The sequence below is a fragment of the Poromitra crassiceps genome, assembly GCF_964638095.1.
Source record: "Poromitra crassiceps genome assembly, chromosome: 6".
NCBI classification, from domain to species: Eukaryota; Metazoa; Chordata; class Actinopteri; order Beryciformes; family Melamphaidae; genus Poromitra; species Poromitra crassiceps.
In genome coordinates this window covers 16,706,919-16,725,409 of record NC_139627.1, presented here as the reverse complement: position 1 = coordinate 16,725,409, position 18,491 = coordinate 16,706,919, and the positions used below count along the sequence as shown (strand labels likewise).

General features: G+C 42.1%; 1 protein-coding gene across 3 annotated transcripts in view; it reads right to left on the bottom strand.

Moving 5' to 3' along the window:
* LOC310778188 (kinesin-like protein KIF2A) overlaps positions 1 to 17,875 on the bottom strand; it is a gene marked incomplete at both ends in the record, with an annotated part of 29,187 nt that extends 11,312 nt beyond the window's left edge. Inside the window, 16 exons of one of the 3 annotated variants that reach the window (XM_083638543.1) lie at positions 1,245 to 1,312; positions 1,454 to 1,564; positions 2,365 to 2,569; positions 5,361 to 5,503; positions 6,021 to 6,108; positions 7,127 to 7,194; positions 7,330 to 7,420; positions 7,503 to 7,665; positions 7,829 to 7,883; positions 9,920 to 10,015; positions 11,765 to 11,865; positions 14,707 to 14,820; positions 15,875 to 15,932; positions 16,230 to 16,364; positions 16,668 to 16,762; positions 17,815 to 17,875. In XM_083638543.1, coding sequence (XP_083494669.1) covers positions 1,245 to 1,312; positions 1,454 to 1,564; positions 2,365 to 2,569; positions 5,361 to 5,503; positions 6,021 to 6,108; positions 7,127 to 7,194; positions 7,330 to 7,420; positions 7,503 to 7,665; positions 7,829 to 7,883; positions 9,920 to 10,015; positions 11,765 to 11,865; positions 14,707 to 14,820; positions 15,875 to 15,932; positions 16,230 to 16,364; positions 16,668 to 16,762; positions 17,815 to 17,875 — 1,652 coding nt within the window. Of the gene's footprint in view, positions 1 to 1,244; positions 1,313 to 1,453; positions 1,565 to 2,364; positions 2,570 to 5,360; positions 5,504 to 6,020; positions 6,109 to 7,126; positions 7,195 to 7,329; positions 7,421 to 7,502; positions 7,666 to 7,828; positions 7,884 to 9,919; positions 10,016 to 11,764; positions 11,866 to 14,706; positions 14,861 to 15,874; positions 15,933 to 16,217; positions 16,365 to 16,667; positions 16,763 to 17,814 lie in introns of all 3 variants that reach the window. The other 2 variants (XM_083638541.1, XM_083638542.1) reach the window with 2 other exon arrangements.
* Between the last annotated feature and the right edge of the window lie 616 nt (positions 17,876 to 18,491).

Here is an 18,491-nt window from a genome sequence, read left to right as displayed (position 1 = left end):
TTAACAATATTTTTTTAAAAATGGAATAATGACAATATATGACTGGAAAAGTAGTATTTTATTTGAAATGCACAAATACAAAACATGCTGTTGTGGGAAATTGTTATTACAATAACAACTAGAAAAAACATGAGATTGGAGATAAGGCTTATCTTGAAATAGAATGAGTTACACCGTCACTTAGATTTACTTTGAACTAAAAGGTTTCTCAGCAGTATAAATTCTCATTATGCATCTTCAGTTTTTCTTCAAACTCAAACAAGACTTTTCTTAATCTATTTTTTATGCATCTTCAGTTTTTCCTGTCAAGTAAACAGTTTTGCCAGAAACTCAATTGAATGGTTTCTCTCCTGTATAACTTCTCATGTGTCTCTGAACTACTTTCCACACATTGAACTTCAACAAACAAAGACGTTTCTTAGTCTATTTTTTGAAAAAAAAAAAAAAAAAAATCCGCGATATGAGATTTCATCTCAACGATACATATCGTGACGTTTTACTATCGCGAAATTTCGTGGGACGATATATTGTGACACCCCTAGTAATGTCATAAAATGCATTCATTTCACTGATGATGTCACAATGCCTATGACATCAACAGTGATGTCACTCGCTGATGACATCATCCAATGTGGGAGAAATGGAAACAAACAAACAGAGCCCACTTACTGCCTTTTATGATGATGATTTATTAATCAAAGTTTCTTTCAAGCCCTTTGACTGAAATGTAACCAACATTGAATATAAGCCTAGAATTTGGCATAAATGCTTGACATGTTTGCATTGTGACTGCAGTGCCATCTAGTGTTCAGAAATTTACAAAATATTTGCAGCTTTTGAGTAGAAAATCATATACCGAAAGATGTTGACATTAAAAAGAAATCCTACTACAATGTGCGCTTTTTAGATTCAGCACAGCAGTATTATTTTGTGTCCTTGATTTAAAAGACAATTACATCATCTGGACATTTAAAAAGGGACTATTCAGGAAAATGCAATACCTGAACAAAAATATACAAATATACAGACTGCATTCAAAATGAGACCACTTCAGATCAGACTGTTGGTCCTTTTTTTGTGTGTGGCAATGATCTGAAAAACAGATTTTGTGAAAAATATTGTGGATTCTTTATTTTTTGCCAGGTGTTATAAGCTGCTGTTGCTGCTGTACTACTACTACTGCTACTACTACTGCTACTGCTACAACTGCTACTACTACTGACATTGAGTCTCAGATGTCTTACCTGTTGGCATATCTCAGTGTGTTCAGTGTGTTTTCACAAGAGGCCATCCCAGGAGAGATGGTGGCAATCTGTAGAGGTAAACATCACAGTTACATCTCTATTGATCAAGATCCCAGCTAGAACAATGTTTTGATGACATTTCTCCACATTGGCTCCCTGTACCTATCGAGCCCAGAGTCAGTAACCCATACCGTCTACAGGTTCCTTACCATGCATGTTCTGGAGTTCTCTCCTATGAAGGAGTCCCTCAGCACCTGGGTTAGTTTGCTGGCTCTGAAGGGGGTGTGGGCTTTGTTCCGGCCCAGCGCTCGAATGCACTCCTGCAAGGAAGCAGGAACATCATCAGTTTGAAGGCCAGGGCATCTTAACCGGGTTTCTCATAATATGAGTATGAGCTCAAACAGGTTATTCTACTCAAGTCATGATGTTTAGGTGTCGACCCAAAGTCAGCACAATTGAGTAACTGGGGTAAGAAAGAAAAGAAAAAAGTATTTCTCTCTTTCACTTCAATTTTAGAATACATTGTAAATGTTGCTGATAATAGACTACTTGCACAACTCCACTACTTCCTGAAATGAGTAGGGCATCTTGGTTTCCTGTCCTACACTATTGGATGAACTGATTAATGTCAGGTGTGCCTGATCACTGTTGTTGTGACTGCAGCAGTCAGGCACACCTGACATTAATCAGTTCATCCAATAGTGTAGGACAGGAAACCAAGATGCCCTACTCATTTCAGGAAGTAGTGGAGTTGTGCAAGTAGTCTATTCCCATTGACTTCCATAGAATCTGACTTATTTTTGCAGCCAGTGGAGACGCCCCCTGCAGGCCATTAGAAACAATGCACGTTTAAGACACTTCCACATTGGCTTCACGAACAGAGCTACGAGCTAGCCACTTGATTTCCACTGCAGCACCCGATTAGTATTGACACTGCCGTCTAGTGTACTTTCCACCCACTTTGAGGGAAATTATAAAAAAAACAACAGGTGGGTGCAGGTGTGAAAGTTTAACAATTATAGACTAGAATTATTACCAGGCAATATAAAAAGAATCTTACAATACTACTACTACTAATATTTATGCACATAACATCTGACGCATTCAGAAGGTGGTGGACCTTGAGTGCCAGCAAGCTCTTATTGATCTCAGCTCCCTCCAGGCGAGTCTGGCGGTCAGCGCTGGATGTGTCTGCCCCTCTCTCGTTCCCCGCCAGGTCTATCAGCGAGAACTTCCCGTGCATCTTCCCCCGCCGCCGCAGGATGATCTGGAACACAGCGTGGCTCCGGGACGAGTGGGCGTTGGCCGAGGTCTGACCCGACGTCCTGGTGGAAGAAACCAGGACATTTTTCTTGAGCAGCGTATTCATGACAGTCAATCAGCTATTGACTTAATCATCTCTCCTTCAATCATTGCAATACTGATGTGCCTCTAAATGAAAATGTAGTGAACTTCTTGCCACGGCACCGAGACAGAAGTTAAAAGTAAAGTTGCCAGACATGTCAAAGTCCAGAATGTGAATCACCATTGTCTCCTCATAGTTAGACCAGAGCACTTCTCCACTTCAAACCCAGACGTTTTTGCCCTCCCCATTCATATTACTCCGCCATTTTCCAGAGATTCTAGAAGTTCCTTCCCCTGACATTCATCCAGAGTTGTCAAATTCTGACACCACATTCCCAGACATTTCTTCACACCAGTTTCAGATTTTCCATGTCCTTCCATCCTCCCAGAGTTGCCACGTCTGTCGGCGTAACAACGATCAGGACTCAAGACAGAATTGGTGAGCAGCAGGGGGAGTCTGTTCCCTGCTTTCCTCCTGTGGCTTTAAAGCATGGCCGCCTGATGTGGGGCTCTCTTTGTTTTGGCCCGCCATGGATTTGACGAGCTCGTAAAGTTTTGTCGAGTCAAAATTCCACTCCTGATTACAAAGGTGGACAACACAGGTGTTTTCAACTTAATTTACAGCACCTTGAGTTACCTGCACATCCTGTCAGAAAGGCCTCTTTCCCTTTAAATATGTTTATGCTCTCAAAAAGAACCATATGGATGTTTGTTGTTTTTTGACAATCAATTCGGCAAATTAATGAAATTACTTTTAACACGTTGAGTGCCAAGGACGAGATATCTCGGCTTACATAATCCAACCGTTGAGTGCTAAGGACGAGATATCTCGGCTTACATAAACATTTTTTTTTTTTGACGGTGGGACATCGATCAACCCCTTTTACGTCTCCTACACCAGAATTGGAGGTATTGAATGTGTATAATCTATTTTACCGACCCACTGAGTGTCGACATGTCTCTCCACAGTAGAAAGAGGCGACCCAAAACTGGACGGAAAAGCGCGACGAAGCCGTTCTCATACTGTAAAATTGATGGCGAAAACGCTTTCACTTTCGCGCTGATGCACAGCGGTGGGGGGTTCCAAGAATAGATTGGATGCACACTTTGAAACACGCAGCATAAATATGACCAGAATCGCATCAAAGCTCTCAACCAAAACTCCACGAAACGAGCGAGTCCACCCAGACTTCCTCAAACAGCGGCCGCGCAAACAGGCAGCAGCCAGGCAGCAGCAACTTCGTTGTGACACGCCCGCTGGAGAGCCAGGGAGGCAGGAGGAGAACACACACGGAGGGAGGAGTTGGAAGCAGAGGGGGGTTTCCTGCTGTTATGGAGGAAATTACTGTTCAAAACTATTGTTTAGATGTCTGACTCTTACTGATGCCAAAAATGAATGGTTAAAGTGACTGTTCTATCGAATTTCACAAAAAGCCGTTTATCTCTGAATAATTTTTCTGACGCTGAAACCATGCTGTATTCAACTGCTAATGCTTACATAACTACTAACTCTACAAACTAACTCTTTTAGACAGAGAAAGCACACATTCTATTAGTTCTTTTTAGATGATTGGTGTTCACGAAGTCTTAACAGAAAAGAATCCTCGGCTCTTGTAAAATGAGCCAGAATCCTAAAAAAAAAAACTGGCAGAACCTACCTACAGCATTGAAAAAAGGGCTGGCAGTCAATGTGTTAAGCAGATGAATGGGTAGCGTTTTTATTACAGTATTTTGAATTTATTTTTTATTTAATTTTATTTTCCCTGTTTCCTCTGTCTTTCTAATTATTCTATATCATTTGATTTACTAACATTACTGTAGGGTATGCATACTTATCTATTATATTGATATACACTAGGGCATTCACAGACTAGTCGACTAGTAAAACCACTAGTCAGACTAGTCGTAAAAAAAAAAAAAGATCTTTAAGAAAGAACATGAGGTATTTACATGACATACATGGACTATCATATCCCATATCCCATATCCCCCACAAAGAACATCAAAACACAACAAAACAAAACAAAACAAGAAAACTGCATAAGATACACAATAATCCAAGAACAAACAAGACTATTGGACAAACAACCAAACAAAAACAATGCATTCAAAGTAAATACATAGATCTTGCCCTGTTGGCAGCTAGGAAATGCATAGCTTTAAATTGGAAAGCATCCAATCCCCCAGCTGTAGTTCACTGTTGGAATGAACTCTCAAGCTACCATACGTTGGATAACATTTACTACAAGAGCAAAGGCAGATTCTTAGACATCCCCAAAATATGGCAACCACACACAGAGTTCGACTTTAAGAACTTTTTACCCCAGTGTCGTTAGGCTTATCAGGATAGGAGCTGAATGCATTGTTTTTGTTTGGTTGTTTGTCCAATAGTCTTGTTTGTTCTTGGATTATTGTGTATCTTATGCAGTTTTCTTGTTTTGTTTTGTTGTGTTTTGATGTTCTTTGTGGGGGATATGGGATATGATAGCCCATGTATGTCGTGTAAATACCTCATGTTCTTTCTTAAAGAAAAAAAGAAAGAAAAAAAGAAAAAAACGACTAGTCGACTACCTTTAGGGACGACTAGTCGACTAGTAAAATTCACTAGTTGTGAATGCCCTAATATACACAGATATGTTTTCTTCCTCTCTTTGTTTTTCATGTCTGTCTATATGTGGCAGTGTGGGTCGATCATTTGTTTGTGGGAAAAATAAAACGTTTGATCATAAAAATAAATAAATCAGTTGTCGCTGTTAAAATTATGTCTCCTACCTGCAGCTGTTTCCCACTTCGATAAGTTTGAGGACCTCCTCTGTGCACTTAACGTCCCTCTCGTGCAGCCCCACAATCTGGATCTGCTGTTTCCCGTCCTCCAGGACGCGTAACTTGGCCTTGCGGTTTAGCAGGTCAAACACCTTCAATACAAACACAGCCTGAGTCAATATTTCACCTGACATAATCCTACATCTTGGTTTATATAGATAGCTTAGGAAAATCCCTAGCAAATATCTTGCCTATTAGGCCTTCAGTAAGATTTCCATCCAACTGGCAGGCAAATTTTAAGCAACGTTTTGACATGCTGAAACAAATACAAAGTGAATTTGGTGGTGGAATTTATTTTATCAGCTTGGTTGAACTGAGGTTCATGAACATAGCAACATCAGAATTTATTATTATTATTATTATTAAACATCAGAATATATCTTATCAGCTTAGTTGACGTGAAGTTCATGAACATAGCAACAACAGGAAAAAACACATCCACACCTAAATCGGGAAATTGGCTTATCAAAAATATATTAATATCGTGCAATGATACATATGCATACATTGTGATTGGCATAAACATACTTGGATGGAAGGTACTGAACAACACAAACTTAATCCACTTTTTGAGTAAGATGAATCAAACACTTTACTTAAGACACTTGCCTTCCCGCTGTAAATCTCAAAAAATGTAGCGAAGACTTGGAGGTCTAACTTCTTGTAGTTTGGCTTCTTCAACATGAGAAAGACGTCTCTGGCTGCACAGGGGAAGACAATGAGAGTCAAATAAAGACAAAAGAAAAACGTCTCTGGCTGCACAGGGGAAGACAATGAGAGTCAAATAAAGACTAAAGAAAAACGTCTCTGGCTGCACAGGGGAAGACAATGAGAGTCAAATAAAGACAAAAGAAAGACGTCTCTGGCTGCACAGGGGAAGACAATGAGAGTCAAATAAAGACAAAAGAAAAACGTCTCTGGCTGCACAGGGGAAGACAATGAGAGTCAAATAAAGACAAAAGAAAAACGTCTCTGGCTGCACAGGGGAAGACAATGAGAGTCAAATAAAGACTAAAGAAAAACGTCTCTGGCTGCACAGGGGAAGACAATGAGAGTCAAATAAAGACAAAAGAAAAACGTCTCCGGCTGCACAGGGGAAGACAATGAGAGTCAAATAAAGACAAAAGAAAAACGTCTCTGGCTGCACAGGGGAAGACAATGAGAGTCAAATAAAGACAAAAGAAAAACGTCTCTGGCTGCACAGGGGAAGACAATGAGAGTCAAATAAAGACAAAAGAAAAACGTCTCTGGCTGCACAGGGGAAGACAATGAGAGTCAAATAAAGACTAAAGAAAAACGTCTCTGGCTGCACAGGGGAAGACAATGAGAGTCAAATAAAGACAAAAGAAAAACGTCTCTGGCTGCACAGGGGAAGACAATGAGAGTCAAATAAAGACAAAAGAAAAACGTCTCTGGCTGCACAGGGGAAGACAATGAGAGTCAAATAAAGACAAAAGAAAAACGTCTCTGGCTGCACAGGGGAAGACAATGAGAGTCAAATAAAGACAAAAGAAAAACGTCTCTGGCTGCACAGGGGAAGACAATGAGAGTCAAATAAAGACAAAAGAAAAATGTCTCTGGCTGCACAGGGGAAGACAATGAGAGTCAAATAAAGACAAAAGAAAAATGTCTCTGGCTGCACAGGGGAAGACAATGAGAGTCAAATCAAGACAAAAGGTGTAAGCACAAAATGGAGATAGCGGTATGGCAGATACTGACCCGCTAGTGCATAGATCCCTTTAGAGCAGTCCTGGTTCTTCCCTGAAAAGTCCCCTCCCATAGTCTAAAAGGAGATATGAATTACCATGTTGGAATGGCTATGCATTGCTTAATTTTAGACAGAGTAAGAACGAGTCTAGTTCTGATGTTGTGTTTGCACTAAGGCTATCAATTTCCCAATAGTCTACTACACACTCACATGTGTTTTTCCACTTCCAGTTTGTCCATATGCAAAGCAGGTTGCCATTCCCCTCTCAAAAATGGTTTCGACCAGCGGCCGGGCAGTGAACCTGGGTGCAAACCAGCACTTGTTAGTAGGAGGAGTTTGCACCCATCGCTCTGCGTACTTCATTGTTGAAAATATAATTGTACCTGTAGACCATTTCATTGGTGGAAGTGTCATCAAAGGCATAGTCGAAGCGGAAGGTTTGGTTCTCCAGGTAGCGGGTCAGGTCGACTTTCTGCTTGGGCTCATGCACCATTACTACATCCTTACTGGGGATGGTGATCACATCCAGATCCTTCGTCGACAACTCTAGAAGAGAGGTAGACAAAGACCCAAATAAATGTATTTTGTCATACGGGAAAGCTTATGATGACATCTTGGCACTTTGTAAACTGTACTACTAAGTTAACAACACTACAAAGAAAAAGACTCATTCGGTAATAAATGTATCGAGTAATAAAGTTAGAGGTACCTTTTTTATTGAGGGGGCGTGTCCGCACGCATACACATATCCGATGCTCCTCTATCTGAAATATCAAAAGGCACAGATCATTTTTGCTGCACTATGTGAAGTTAAAACCCTCGTAAGATGTGCCTTCTGAACACGGACATTTCCCATGACCTGCACGTCTCACTCATTTATTACGTTGAAACGTTGGTTCATTAAACACGATCAACAACACCAACCTGTGGGAACGCACCAGACAGAACAACAGAAGAAAAACAGCTGAAAAGGAGAAAGTGGAGATGATCGTCATGGTCATATGGTCATATCCTAAAGGCAATTGTATGGTTAGTGCGGACTGCAGAGTGTCACTAGCTGTGTTTCCATTACAGTTTTTCGCAAAATAATTGCGATATTTCTACAACTTCGACGATGTACAATTGCGACTTGTAGGCGTTTCCATTGAAGTTGAGTTTCGCAATTCCCATTACCAGCAGCTGCCACAGTGATTACGCACGCGGATCTGCCCCATATCCCGTCCCCTGCATGCTCAAATCCAACCAATGGTCAATGCAAATCACAACATGAAGTTACAACGCATATAAACGAGCCTGATTATCAATTCAAAAGAACATGTTGCGGGCTGCGGTGAATGCAGTGAGCGCGACAGGCAGAGGAAAAAAGGTAGCCTACAACTTGTCCCATTTTAGAGATGGAGGAGGGGGGGAAAGGCTGATATGATGCAATAGTCAGAATATCGTGTATTATAATTATAACATTGCACCTGAAACGTGTGTAATGTATTAATCAGTAATCACTTCAGTCAACAGCACCGCACCGGTGTGCTTTTCATCCCGCCGATCATCTCGCCGCTGTGCCAAATGCGCGCACACAGGCATGGATCGATTTCTCCCATTAAACATGATCTATTTTCCGGCTCCGCTTTTGCACAACACGTCTTTCTGCTAGGTAGCGTTGCTTCAAAGTTTTCCACTTGCTGCGAAGGTTTTGCCACGGTTTATCAAACCCTTTCTCCCTAATTTCCTTTCATTTTCCAAAGGAGAAGATGGGTCACATGACGTGCAAATGCGGAAAATCTGTTTCCATTACACTTTTGCGATAAACTGCTATATCGACACGTCTGAAAAACCACCTCATGAGAGCGCAAAAACGTTTTGCGATATTTGGGAGCTTTTTCGAAATTTACGTGTTTCCATTACCCAATTTCTATTGCGATATTTAGATTTTGCGCATTTCTGACGGTAATGGAAACACGACTACTGACATGGACCCACAAGGCAAACGGGGAGAGGAAGACCCCGAAATACCTGCAGAAGAAGCACAGAGCAAGAGTTTAAGAAGAATGGACTGACGTGGCAACAGCTGGAGAAGATGGTCCAAGAAAGACAGTGGTGGAAACTGTTCATCAATGGCCTATGTTCCACAAAAAATACAAAGGCCGCCTAAGTAAGCAACAAGAATTGTGCTTATAATAATATTATCTACACATCTATACTTTCTAATACATCTTTCTATTCACCACAACCCTTTGAAGAAGGTTATGATACTGTACAATGAACTCATTGACTGTATAAAATATGGACATAAAAAAGGACAACATGACAGCTCCCAAAAAGTGAAGTCAAAACATTTTGATCGCCCCCCTGGTGGCTGGCTGCAGTATATGTCAGGAAATCCTACCCCATCCATGTTAGCGGATGGGACATGAGCCACACTATAAAAATCAAAGTACACGTCAAATATTATTTTTTGCAAAGATTTCATTTTAGCTAGTTCTTATCACGCTGCTTTATGTTCAAGTGCTCATGTTCCTGATAAGTTTGGATTGAATGAGTTGTTTGACAACATAAAAAGGAGTGATTGACAGCTGTGACAGCCACTCTCAAACCTCTGTCAAGACGGTGGGATGGCTGAGGGGGCTCAGCCCGATTCTACTGCGCAGAATCCACCTCCAATTGACGTCACACAAGCAAGATGGCGGCTCGTGGAAACAAGATTTGGCTTCACTTTGGCATAGCGGTAGGAAGTGGAGATGCGTCGTCCACATTACACAGCCAATGAGTGAATCTGGGAAATGTAGTCCTGAAGCAGACTCACCAGATCGGCCGTGGTTAGGGGCCTGTAGTCCAGACTGGCTCTGAAGTCCCTGATCATACACATGATCTCATAGTTAGGTATAGTCACATCCACCTCCTGGAATGAGACAGAGAACAAAGGGTTGAACCCATCACACAAAATTCACTTCAATTAGGGGCCCTTTACACGAGGACAGTTTCTGAAAGAAACGACACAATAGCGTTTCCTTCACACCTTTTCCTTCACACCTTCTCCCTGTTTACATGAGCGCTGTTGAATTTTTAAAACGCGTAATGTACATGCCAGGTCGCTAGGTGGCAGTGTGATCACCTTATTCTTTGCCCATACAAGGACGCTTACTGCATGACGTAATTTCGCTTTAAACGCGGAAGTAGAGTACACTTTCCGCAGTTATTTAGACTTGCCAAAAAGCTTTTTTCAAGCTAAAACAAATGCCCAAACTGTTAAAAGTTTTAATATTTGTCGGGTGAGAATGTAACATATAAGTGACCAGTTTATCAGAATAACGCCTATTGGAAATCTTTAACGAGCAGCGAGGGCCGGGATCGCTGACTGTGATCTGTCAAACCCTACTGCTATACTGGCAGTGAGAAAACACTGTCGACGTGCTTTTGTAACTAACGTTAAATGCCGACCGGGTACAGCCATCGGCTCCTCGCAGCAGTAACGTTATGAACATGTAACTGAAGTTGGCCGCAGTGTAGCTTAATCCTCAATGTTGCCAAACTTCATTCATACTGGCGTTTTATTTGGTTGCCAACTCGTGCACGGCTATGGCGTAATCGCGTGTGTCGCCTGTGCAGGCACGTCAGAGTTTCTGAAATGTGCCGTTCCAAAGCGATTACATGGAGCCCTTAGCCCCGCTCAGCGGGAAGCGTCTTTAACAATTTCACTCTGGAGGGTGGTTTTAAAATGTGTCGTTTCCTAAGCGCGAATTCGCCGTCGCCGTCTAAAAGGGAGGCACTAACGATAAAATAATTCCCCGTTTCCATAGGAAACCGTTCTCGTGTAAAGTGCCCCTTAATCTGGAAGTTGTGTTGAGACAACAAAGCATAGACCAGAACCATCTCAACTGTCATGAGAATGGAGTGGAGTAGCTTCTCCAAGACTCTGCTCTTGCACAGCAGCATTATAATATTACCCATCTGTGGTGAGCAAAACATCCACCAGTTTTTTCAACCATATCTGCTGGTCAATCGCAACATGATTTAGAAAAATGTTTCCTTAATAACATAAATGAAGACAGCAGCCTTGCAGGTTGGTCATTAAAGTTTGTCGACTAAAAGTTGTGGGGATAGAGAGAGAGAGAGAGAGAGAGAGAGAGAGAGAGAGAGAGAGAGACAGAGAGAGAGAGAGAGAGAGAGAGAAAGAGAGAGAAAGAGAGAGAGAGAGAGAGAGAGAGAGAGAGAGAGAGAGAGAAAGACAGACAGACAATGCTAACAGATTTTCCCTCATTATTCAGTACTAGGGAGCTAAAATGAACTCCAGCTATCACAAGGTTGATTTGGATGAGTTGGGCTACGACAACCAATGACGCTACCGGTAATTAGCAAACGACAATATCTTCCTGCTTCAATATAGATTTGTTTGCTCAATTTTGGGTTTATAAAAATCTAGCTGTCTCTCTGTCAGAAAACTCAAATCTCCCATGTTCACTGAATCGCCTTGAGTGATGCTGGAAACTCTCCCTGAAGCAGTAAAGGTACATCTCATGCCAAAAAAGGTTCCCCGCCCCTGACAAATGTGTTTCTGTGTGTGTGTGTGTGTGTGTGTGTGTGTGTGTGTGTGTGTGTGTGTGTGTGTGTGTGTGTGTGTGTGTGTTGCAAGTGCACGCTCGCCCCTCACTTGTGCCTTCTTCTCTCTGAGCTCTTGCTGCTGAAGTCGTCTCTTCTCTCGCTTCTCCTGCAGCTTCTCCACCTCCTTCACACAGTTGGACTTCCTCCGCGCTGGAGAGGAAGGTAGGGCAGAAACGCAAGGCCAATGGAGATCAATCAGCGAAACGAAGAACGGCAAAATCCATTTAAGACGATTCAGCAGCGTTCAACTGTCATGTCATTCAGAGCAAACGTTTATGCTAATCCCCATAGCTATAGCAGAATACTAGAAGACGTGAAGGCAGTGAGTAACTGTGAAAGAGCCTTTCACTGGCTCAGACACACAGCTGTGTGGGAGCATGACATCACTGGTTTGGGTCTCTGCTGCACACAGCCTCGTATCCAATGGCAGAAAATAACAACGGATGGATTTACTACAGATAGATGGTGGATAATACAGTTATTCGACCTGAGAACTACCAAGAGGCACGTAAGAGTAAACACAGACTTGAATGACCTACGCTCTGGATTTCCCAGTTAGAGGGAGTGTGGAACAGAGTGATTATTAGGGCTGGATATAGTTTAAAAAATTACCAACACCAGCACCTTATAAAATACCAACAGAGTACTTTAGGGCTGCAGCTACCGATTATTTTAGTAATCGAGTATTCTACCGATTATTCCAACGATTAACAGAGTAACCGGATAAGATTACACAGCTGCGGTTCGGGTTGAAAACACAACGTAACGTTAGCAGAAGAAGCGGTAGACTCCGGAGGTGGAAACACGACAGAGTAAAAATGTAATAAAACGGAACAACAAATAACAACATAGAAGCATCATCAAATGTCTTCTTTTGTCCTGACCTACAACCCAAAGATGATCAGTTTACTGTCATAGAAGACTAAAGAAGCCAGAAAATACTCCCATAGGCTATACATTTGAACTTTAGTAATTATACTAATAAAAATGTGTCTTAAATGATTATCGATTATACAAATAACTGTCAATTAATTTTCTGTCAATCGAATAATCGATTCATTGATTAATCATTGCAGCTCTAGAGTACTTCATTCGATACTTCTTTTTTTAATCCTTCCACATTTTATGCTTTTATTTTTATCAGATGCCAGAGGCATGTACTATAGCCGTACTTTTGAATGTTTTCAGACTGTATGGGTTGTAGCTGCTACGGTAGTGGGCCAATAAGACAGATTCAATCGAAGAACGCTTGCAGCGATTGGCTGTGAGCAAAACCATACAAAGTCCTTTTTTTCTAGAGTTGTGTACAAAAAGGATCAAATGCAGGTATTGTTTGACTGGAGAGAAGTTTCAATACTAATTGTTACTGGGTTATTTCGGTCGATACCTTAAAAGGTATCCAGTACCAATACCCAGCCCTTTATTATTGATTGAGGTTATTGATTGATTTATTTATTTAAGTGATTACATGTTCATTATCATTCTGCTGTGACAACACCTGTGTATGTGTGCGTGTGCATACGCATTTGTGTGTGTTGCATGTTACAATTCTGCTATTGCACCACTGTCTGCTACTATTGTAGACCGTGCTTGGACTTGGAGCCAAAACGGTGAAAGCAGACAGGGAAAGGAAATAGCAGTAGATGGAAATAAAGAGTATATTTGGTCTAAAAATATAGACTTGCATTGCATTGCATGAAGTTTAGCTGCAACTGGTACCATTCTACATTAGGACTGATAGGTTCTGTTAAGGGAGGCTTTGCTGATTTTCATCCCACTTTGTATCATTACAATGTCACTAATTTATGCAGATGGGCACCTTTACCTTGTCTTCATGTTTTCCTGCACTGAGAGCTCTGCAGTTTATTCCAGCACTTCCTGTACAGAATGATGCAAAACGCATCATTCTGTACAGGAAGTGAACAGATGTTGCTCGAGGGCGGCTTCGAGGGCGTCTGTTATTGTTTCTTTTTATTTTCTCTGTATGCACACATCCACAGAGAATCACATGGAGAGCCTTAACGAGCATTAATGAGCCATCCCAGCTGGCGGGGGCGGAGTTTCTGCAGGCAGTCAAATGTAGATTACTGCAGAAAACATATACACAAGGTAAGCACTGTACATCTGCTTTATCTTACCGAGATTATAATGATGCAATGCGGGTTGAAAATCGGCAAAGCCTTCCTTTAAGGTTCCTCCGTGGCTTCAATTTGAAGAAAGTCTGAATGTTTTTGTGAAATCTTTTACAATCTATCTCGTCAAATGCATGTTTGATGACACAAGACACAAGTGTACTGCCAACATGAGCTGTCAAACTCTATGCATAGAAATGTCTTATTCTAGGAGTAGGGATGTTGAAGTGGTGCCACTTGATAGCATCTCAAGACAGATTTTAACATTTGCATGTAAATCTGTCGCCATGGTCGAAGAAAATCGGGATAATAGCACTCCTAAAAATAGCGCAATCTGTCTGTAAAATTTGCATAAAGGGGCGTGGCCATGCAAGTTGAGTTCCGGTTATTCAGATGTTGAAATGAGCTTGCCCCCACAGGTTAGCTGTTTTTTTTTTTTTTTTTTTTTTAACCAATGGGTTCCCAGATTGCTGTTCAAATAGCAGAAGATGAGTTGATCAAAGATGCTGATTTTGTACTTGATTTATCCTTTGACATTTATTGTGTTTCCTTAAATGCAGTGTCTTGCATAATCTAAATTCCCTCATAGTTTGAGTCAAAGACCCCTAATCTGACAAATGTACATATTCATCAACACAGATATTCTATAATGAAATACAATCAATATATTCCCATTAAGACAACTCAGGGTTACATTTACTTGGGAAGCGGGGTGGGGGGCAAGCAGTACTGCAGGAAATGGCACACTTGCTTGATCCATTTGACATGATTCAAATGAAATAGCAATTTAACAAGAACCAAAACCTTTAGAAAGAGGCTCTGGGTCTCTGTTTTCTTCCATAATGTGTGTGTGAGTTACCATTCTGCTGCTGTAGCAGGGTCTGTTGTTGTGTAGGCTGGGGTGCTATGGCTGGTGGAGGAGGTTCTGCAGCTTGGCTCTGCTGGCTGGGACGGGCCCGGGTGGTTCCCACTGCTGCAGCTGTAGTCCACAAAACAGCCGAGAACACAGTCCGCTCATATTGACTCATTAGTACAAGATGACAAACAGCACTGGCTGCAGCCCTCCTCCAACACTGTGGTAAGCTTTCCATGGAAATGGGATGGCAGGTATACGTACATAAGACAACATGTCACAATTAAAGTTGCATAGATTTGAGAGGGAAATAGCTCCATTAAAGCCCCTGGAAACAAAAAATGAGTGTTTTGATTTTGTCACACTACAGAAAGATGTGCTATTAACCAACCAGCCAAATGTCGCAAAAAATTTGGTTTTAAAATCATGTAAAACTAAGCCATATTCTCTTCCCTGAAACTGTGGAGGCGTGTCTGCTGAATTGCCCCAGTGCGCTCTCCCCCCTACTGTACAACTTGATACACAGTGATGCATTTTTTATTTTGTATTTGCAGGGTAGATGCACTTCAGCCTGATTGGTTCGTGGAGCTTATTGTGTAATAAGTCTGGAGCATAACCACGCCCACTTCAAACCCACCTTTTATGATTTTCAAACCATAAATGCGTTCAGAAAACGTTTCAAAAGTCATAAAAGTGGTCCTCATTTGTGAAGATTATCTTGCTGGACACAATGTTTGCCGTTTCATAAACTTGTGTTAACCACAGACCTTATTTCATGCATTTAACCAAAATTCCCATACAAAAATCCTATTGACTTTTACACATAGGAACCAGGAAGTACAAGGACTTGTGGGTAAGCCTACAAAATACATCATCCCTGCAGTACTCTATAGATGCTTGGAAGGCACATCAACTGACAAAATGTACTTCTTGTAAGTCGCTTTGGACAAAAGTGTCAGCTAAATGATGCAATATAAAGTAGGGCTGCAACGAACGATTATTTTCATCATCGATTAATCTTTCGATTATTTTCTCGATTAATCGATTAGTTGATTGGTCTATAAAATGTCAGAAAATGGTGAAAAGAAATGTTGATCAGTGTTTGCCAAAGTCGAAGATGACATCCTCTAATGTCTTGTTTTGTCCACAACCCAAAGATAGAAGCATACTGTACCTCTGTTCTCCCGTGGCAGGTTCTCAGCTTTCGGTATTGCAGATGTCATCCGTCGGGTCTGTGAAAGAAAATGTTTGTAAAAAGAAACAGTTGAATTCACAAACCAAGATATCCATCACTTCAAAGCAATAATCCATCACTTTTGGCAACAAAATAGCTATTTAGTGTCTTTTGAGATGATCAAATGATGTTAAAATGGGCCTTTCTCTATTAATGACAACACACAGAGGACACAGTTTGTGAATACAGTTGCTGTGATGAAGAAAGTGAGCCACAGATTGGACAAAAGCGGTACGTTCCTTTCCACTCACAGGCAGTAATCTATTACCTACATGTCATTTACAACAAAAGGAACTTTTCGATAGACCTTGGGTGCCTTGATGCCTTTGGCTGCAGTGGAGGAGGGTGGAGGGGGGGTCTCAGGACTCTGGGCTATCTCCTCCTCGGGAGCCACATCTGCATTCAGAGCAAAGATGCTCTCCAGCTCAATCTGGAACACGACACACAGACACTGAATGTGTGTGCAGGACCCGACTAACTGCTGCAATCATTTCACTAATGCAATTGTGGTATCTGGAGTGGAGACACGTAGGTATTATATAAAATACTCTTCAAATCCTAGGGAAATGATGGTGTTTTAGTGCTGAATAATGTGCAGGAGCTAAATAATCTGCGTGCTGACACTTTCAGCTGTCAGACAGAACCTGATCACAGATCTGTCAAGCCTGATTGAATACAACATAGACGCTAGTATCTGGGAGCCTCACAGAGCCTACTACAGTGTCAGCCATACCTCTTTTCCTTTGGTATCTCCATTCTCAATCCACTCCACTGTCACGCTCTCGTTGTCTTCATGCAACGATGTGACCATTGCCTGGTGTATTCGCCCTGTGGTGGGTGGGAGAGAAGATTTAAGGCCTGCTCAGTGCTGCATAGGACGGGTCAAGGCCGATGTAGGAATACGTGGGTGGTAGTAGTTGAGCATTCAAATCATAGAGTTACAGTACACACCAAATGAGACATGGACAAGTTCTGACTCGCTCAGCGATCAATATGTAAATCTCAGTTGCAGCAAGAAAGGGCTCTGAATAAATAACCCAAACATGTGTAAGCATTGTGGTCTTCTGTAGCCTCAATCTAAATTGTAATCTAATGCTCATACAATTATATTGTGATGCTAAATGGGCGTGGTCTAAAAGAACTGGTACGACTGATTGATACGATTGACTTCATTCCCTCCCTGTCATTCACTATACCAGAACAGACAACTTCAACAGCTGGGTGAGGATATCATGGCGGTTATGGATTCTAGGCGCCCAATCAACCTTCAAAATAAACACCGCTGTAACGTAATGATGAACCAGAAAATGTAGAATCTGTTAAAAAAATAAAATAAAGAGGCTACTGTATTTATTTCTCGTTCAATGACATGAAATGCAGCCACCACCAGCCAGAAGGGAGAGGCCCTGTCCAGCATCGGCTCATGATGGAGCATGACGTTATAACGTTACAGTAGGCCAATCTTGGATGATGTAGCCTAGTACCGCAAGTCGGTGGAATTAATGAAATACATGAATTGTTTTTCGGAGGGTTTCATGGTAAGCCACGTTACAGAGAGCGTCTCAGACCCGGGCGCAGGTGTCACCTACACCGGCGACAGACAGCGGCCGCACACGGCGTGTCTGCCTGACTGACAGCCAGAGACAAGGCGACAGCGTGGCAGCAAACAGGACTGCTCTGGGTTTGGGTGGCACTTCGTTCGCCGGGTTTTCCACCACAGCATCCCCGGCTAAAGGCGCTGGCTGGCGGCAACAAAGATGATGTAGCTTTGCTACAATGTAGCTAGCAAATATCCAGGGCTGCAACGAACGAGCGGCTTTGACTGTTAGCTCTTGTCAGTTGGACAGCTGGATGGAGAGATAACTATGCAGCGTACATACCATCGCTCCGTTTAATCTCCACGTAAATGCCGATGAGGATCTTCCCAAAAACAGCGGCCATCCCTCCCGTGTGATATTTCTGTGCACTGGGTGTGTGCCCGCGCGTCCAAGTTGTGCTGCAGAAACTGGGAGGTCAGTCATAGGGAGAAAGAGACAGTGCGCATGCGCGGGTCTCGCCCTACTACTCAGACAGCTAGCTTTGACTGGACTGGAGCTGGAGGTCTATCTGCATCCTCAGTCAAATCTTATAAAATCCAGTGATGTCATAAATTCACTCTCACTCACTCTCTTTCACTCACACACACACACACACACACACACACACACACACACACACACACACACACACACACACACACACACACACACACACACACACACACACACACACACACAAAAACAAGGCAGTCACACACCTGCAAAGTCCCAGTGATCATGTGTGTGTGTGTGTGTGAGATCACTGATTACATCATGTAATCAGTGATCTCACACACACACACACACACACACACACACACACACACACACACACACACACACACACACACACATCAGTGATGATGTAATCAGTGACATCACTGATGTGGTCATCAGTGATGACGTCAGAGATGTGAGAGACTGAGGAGGCTCACGAGAGAGACTGAGGAAGAGGGAGAAAGAGGGGGGAGCGACTGGGG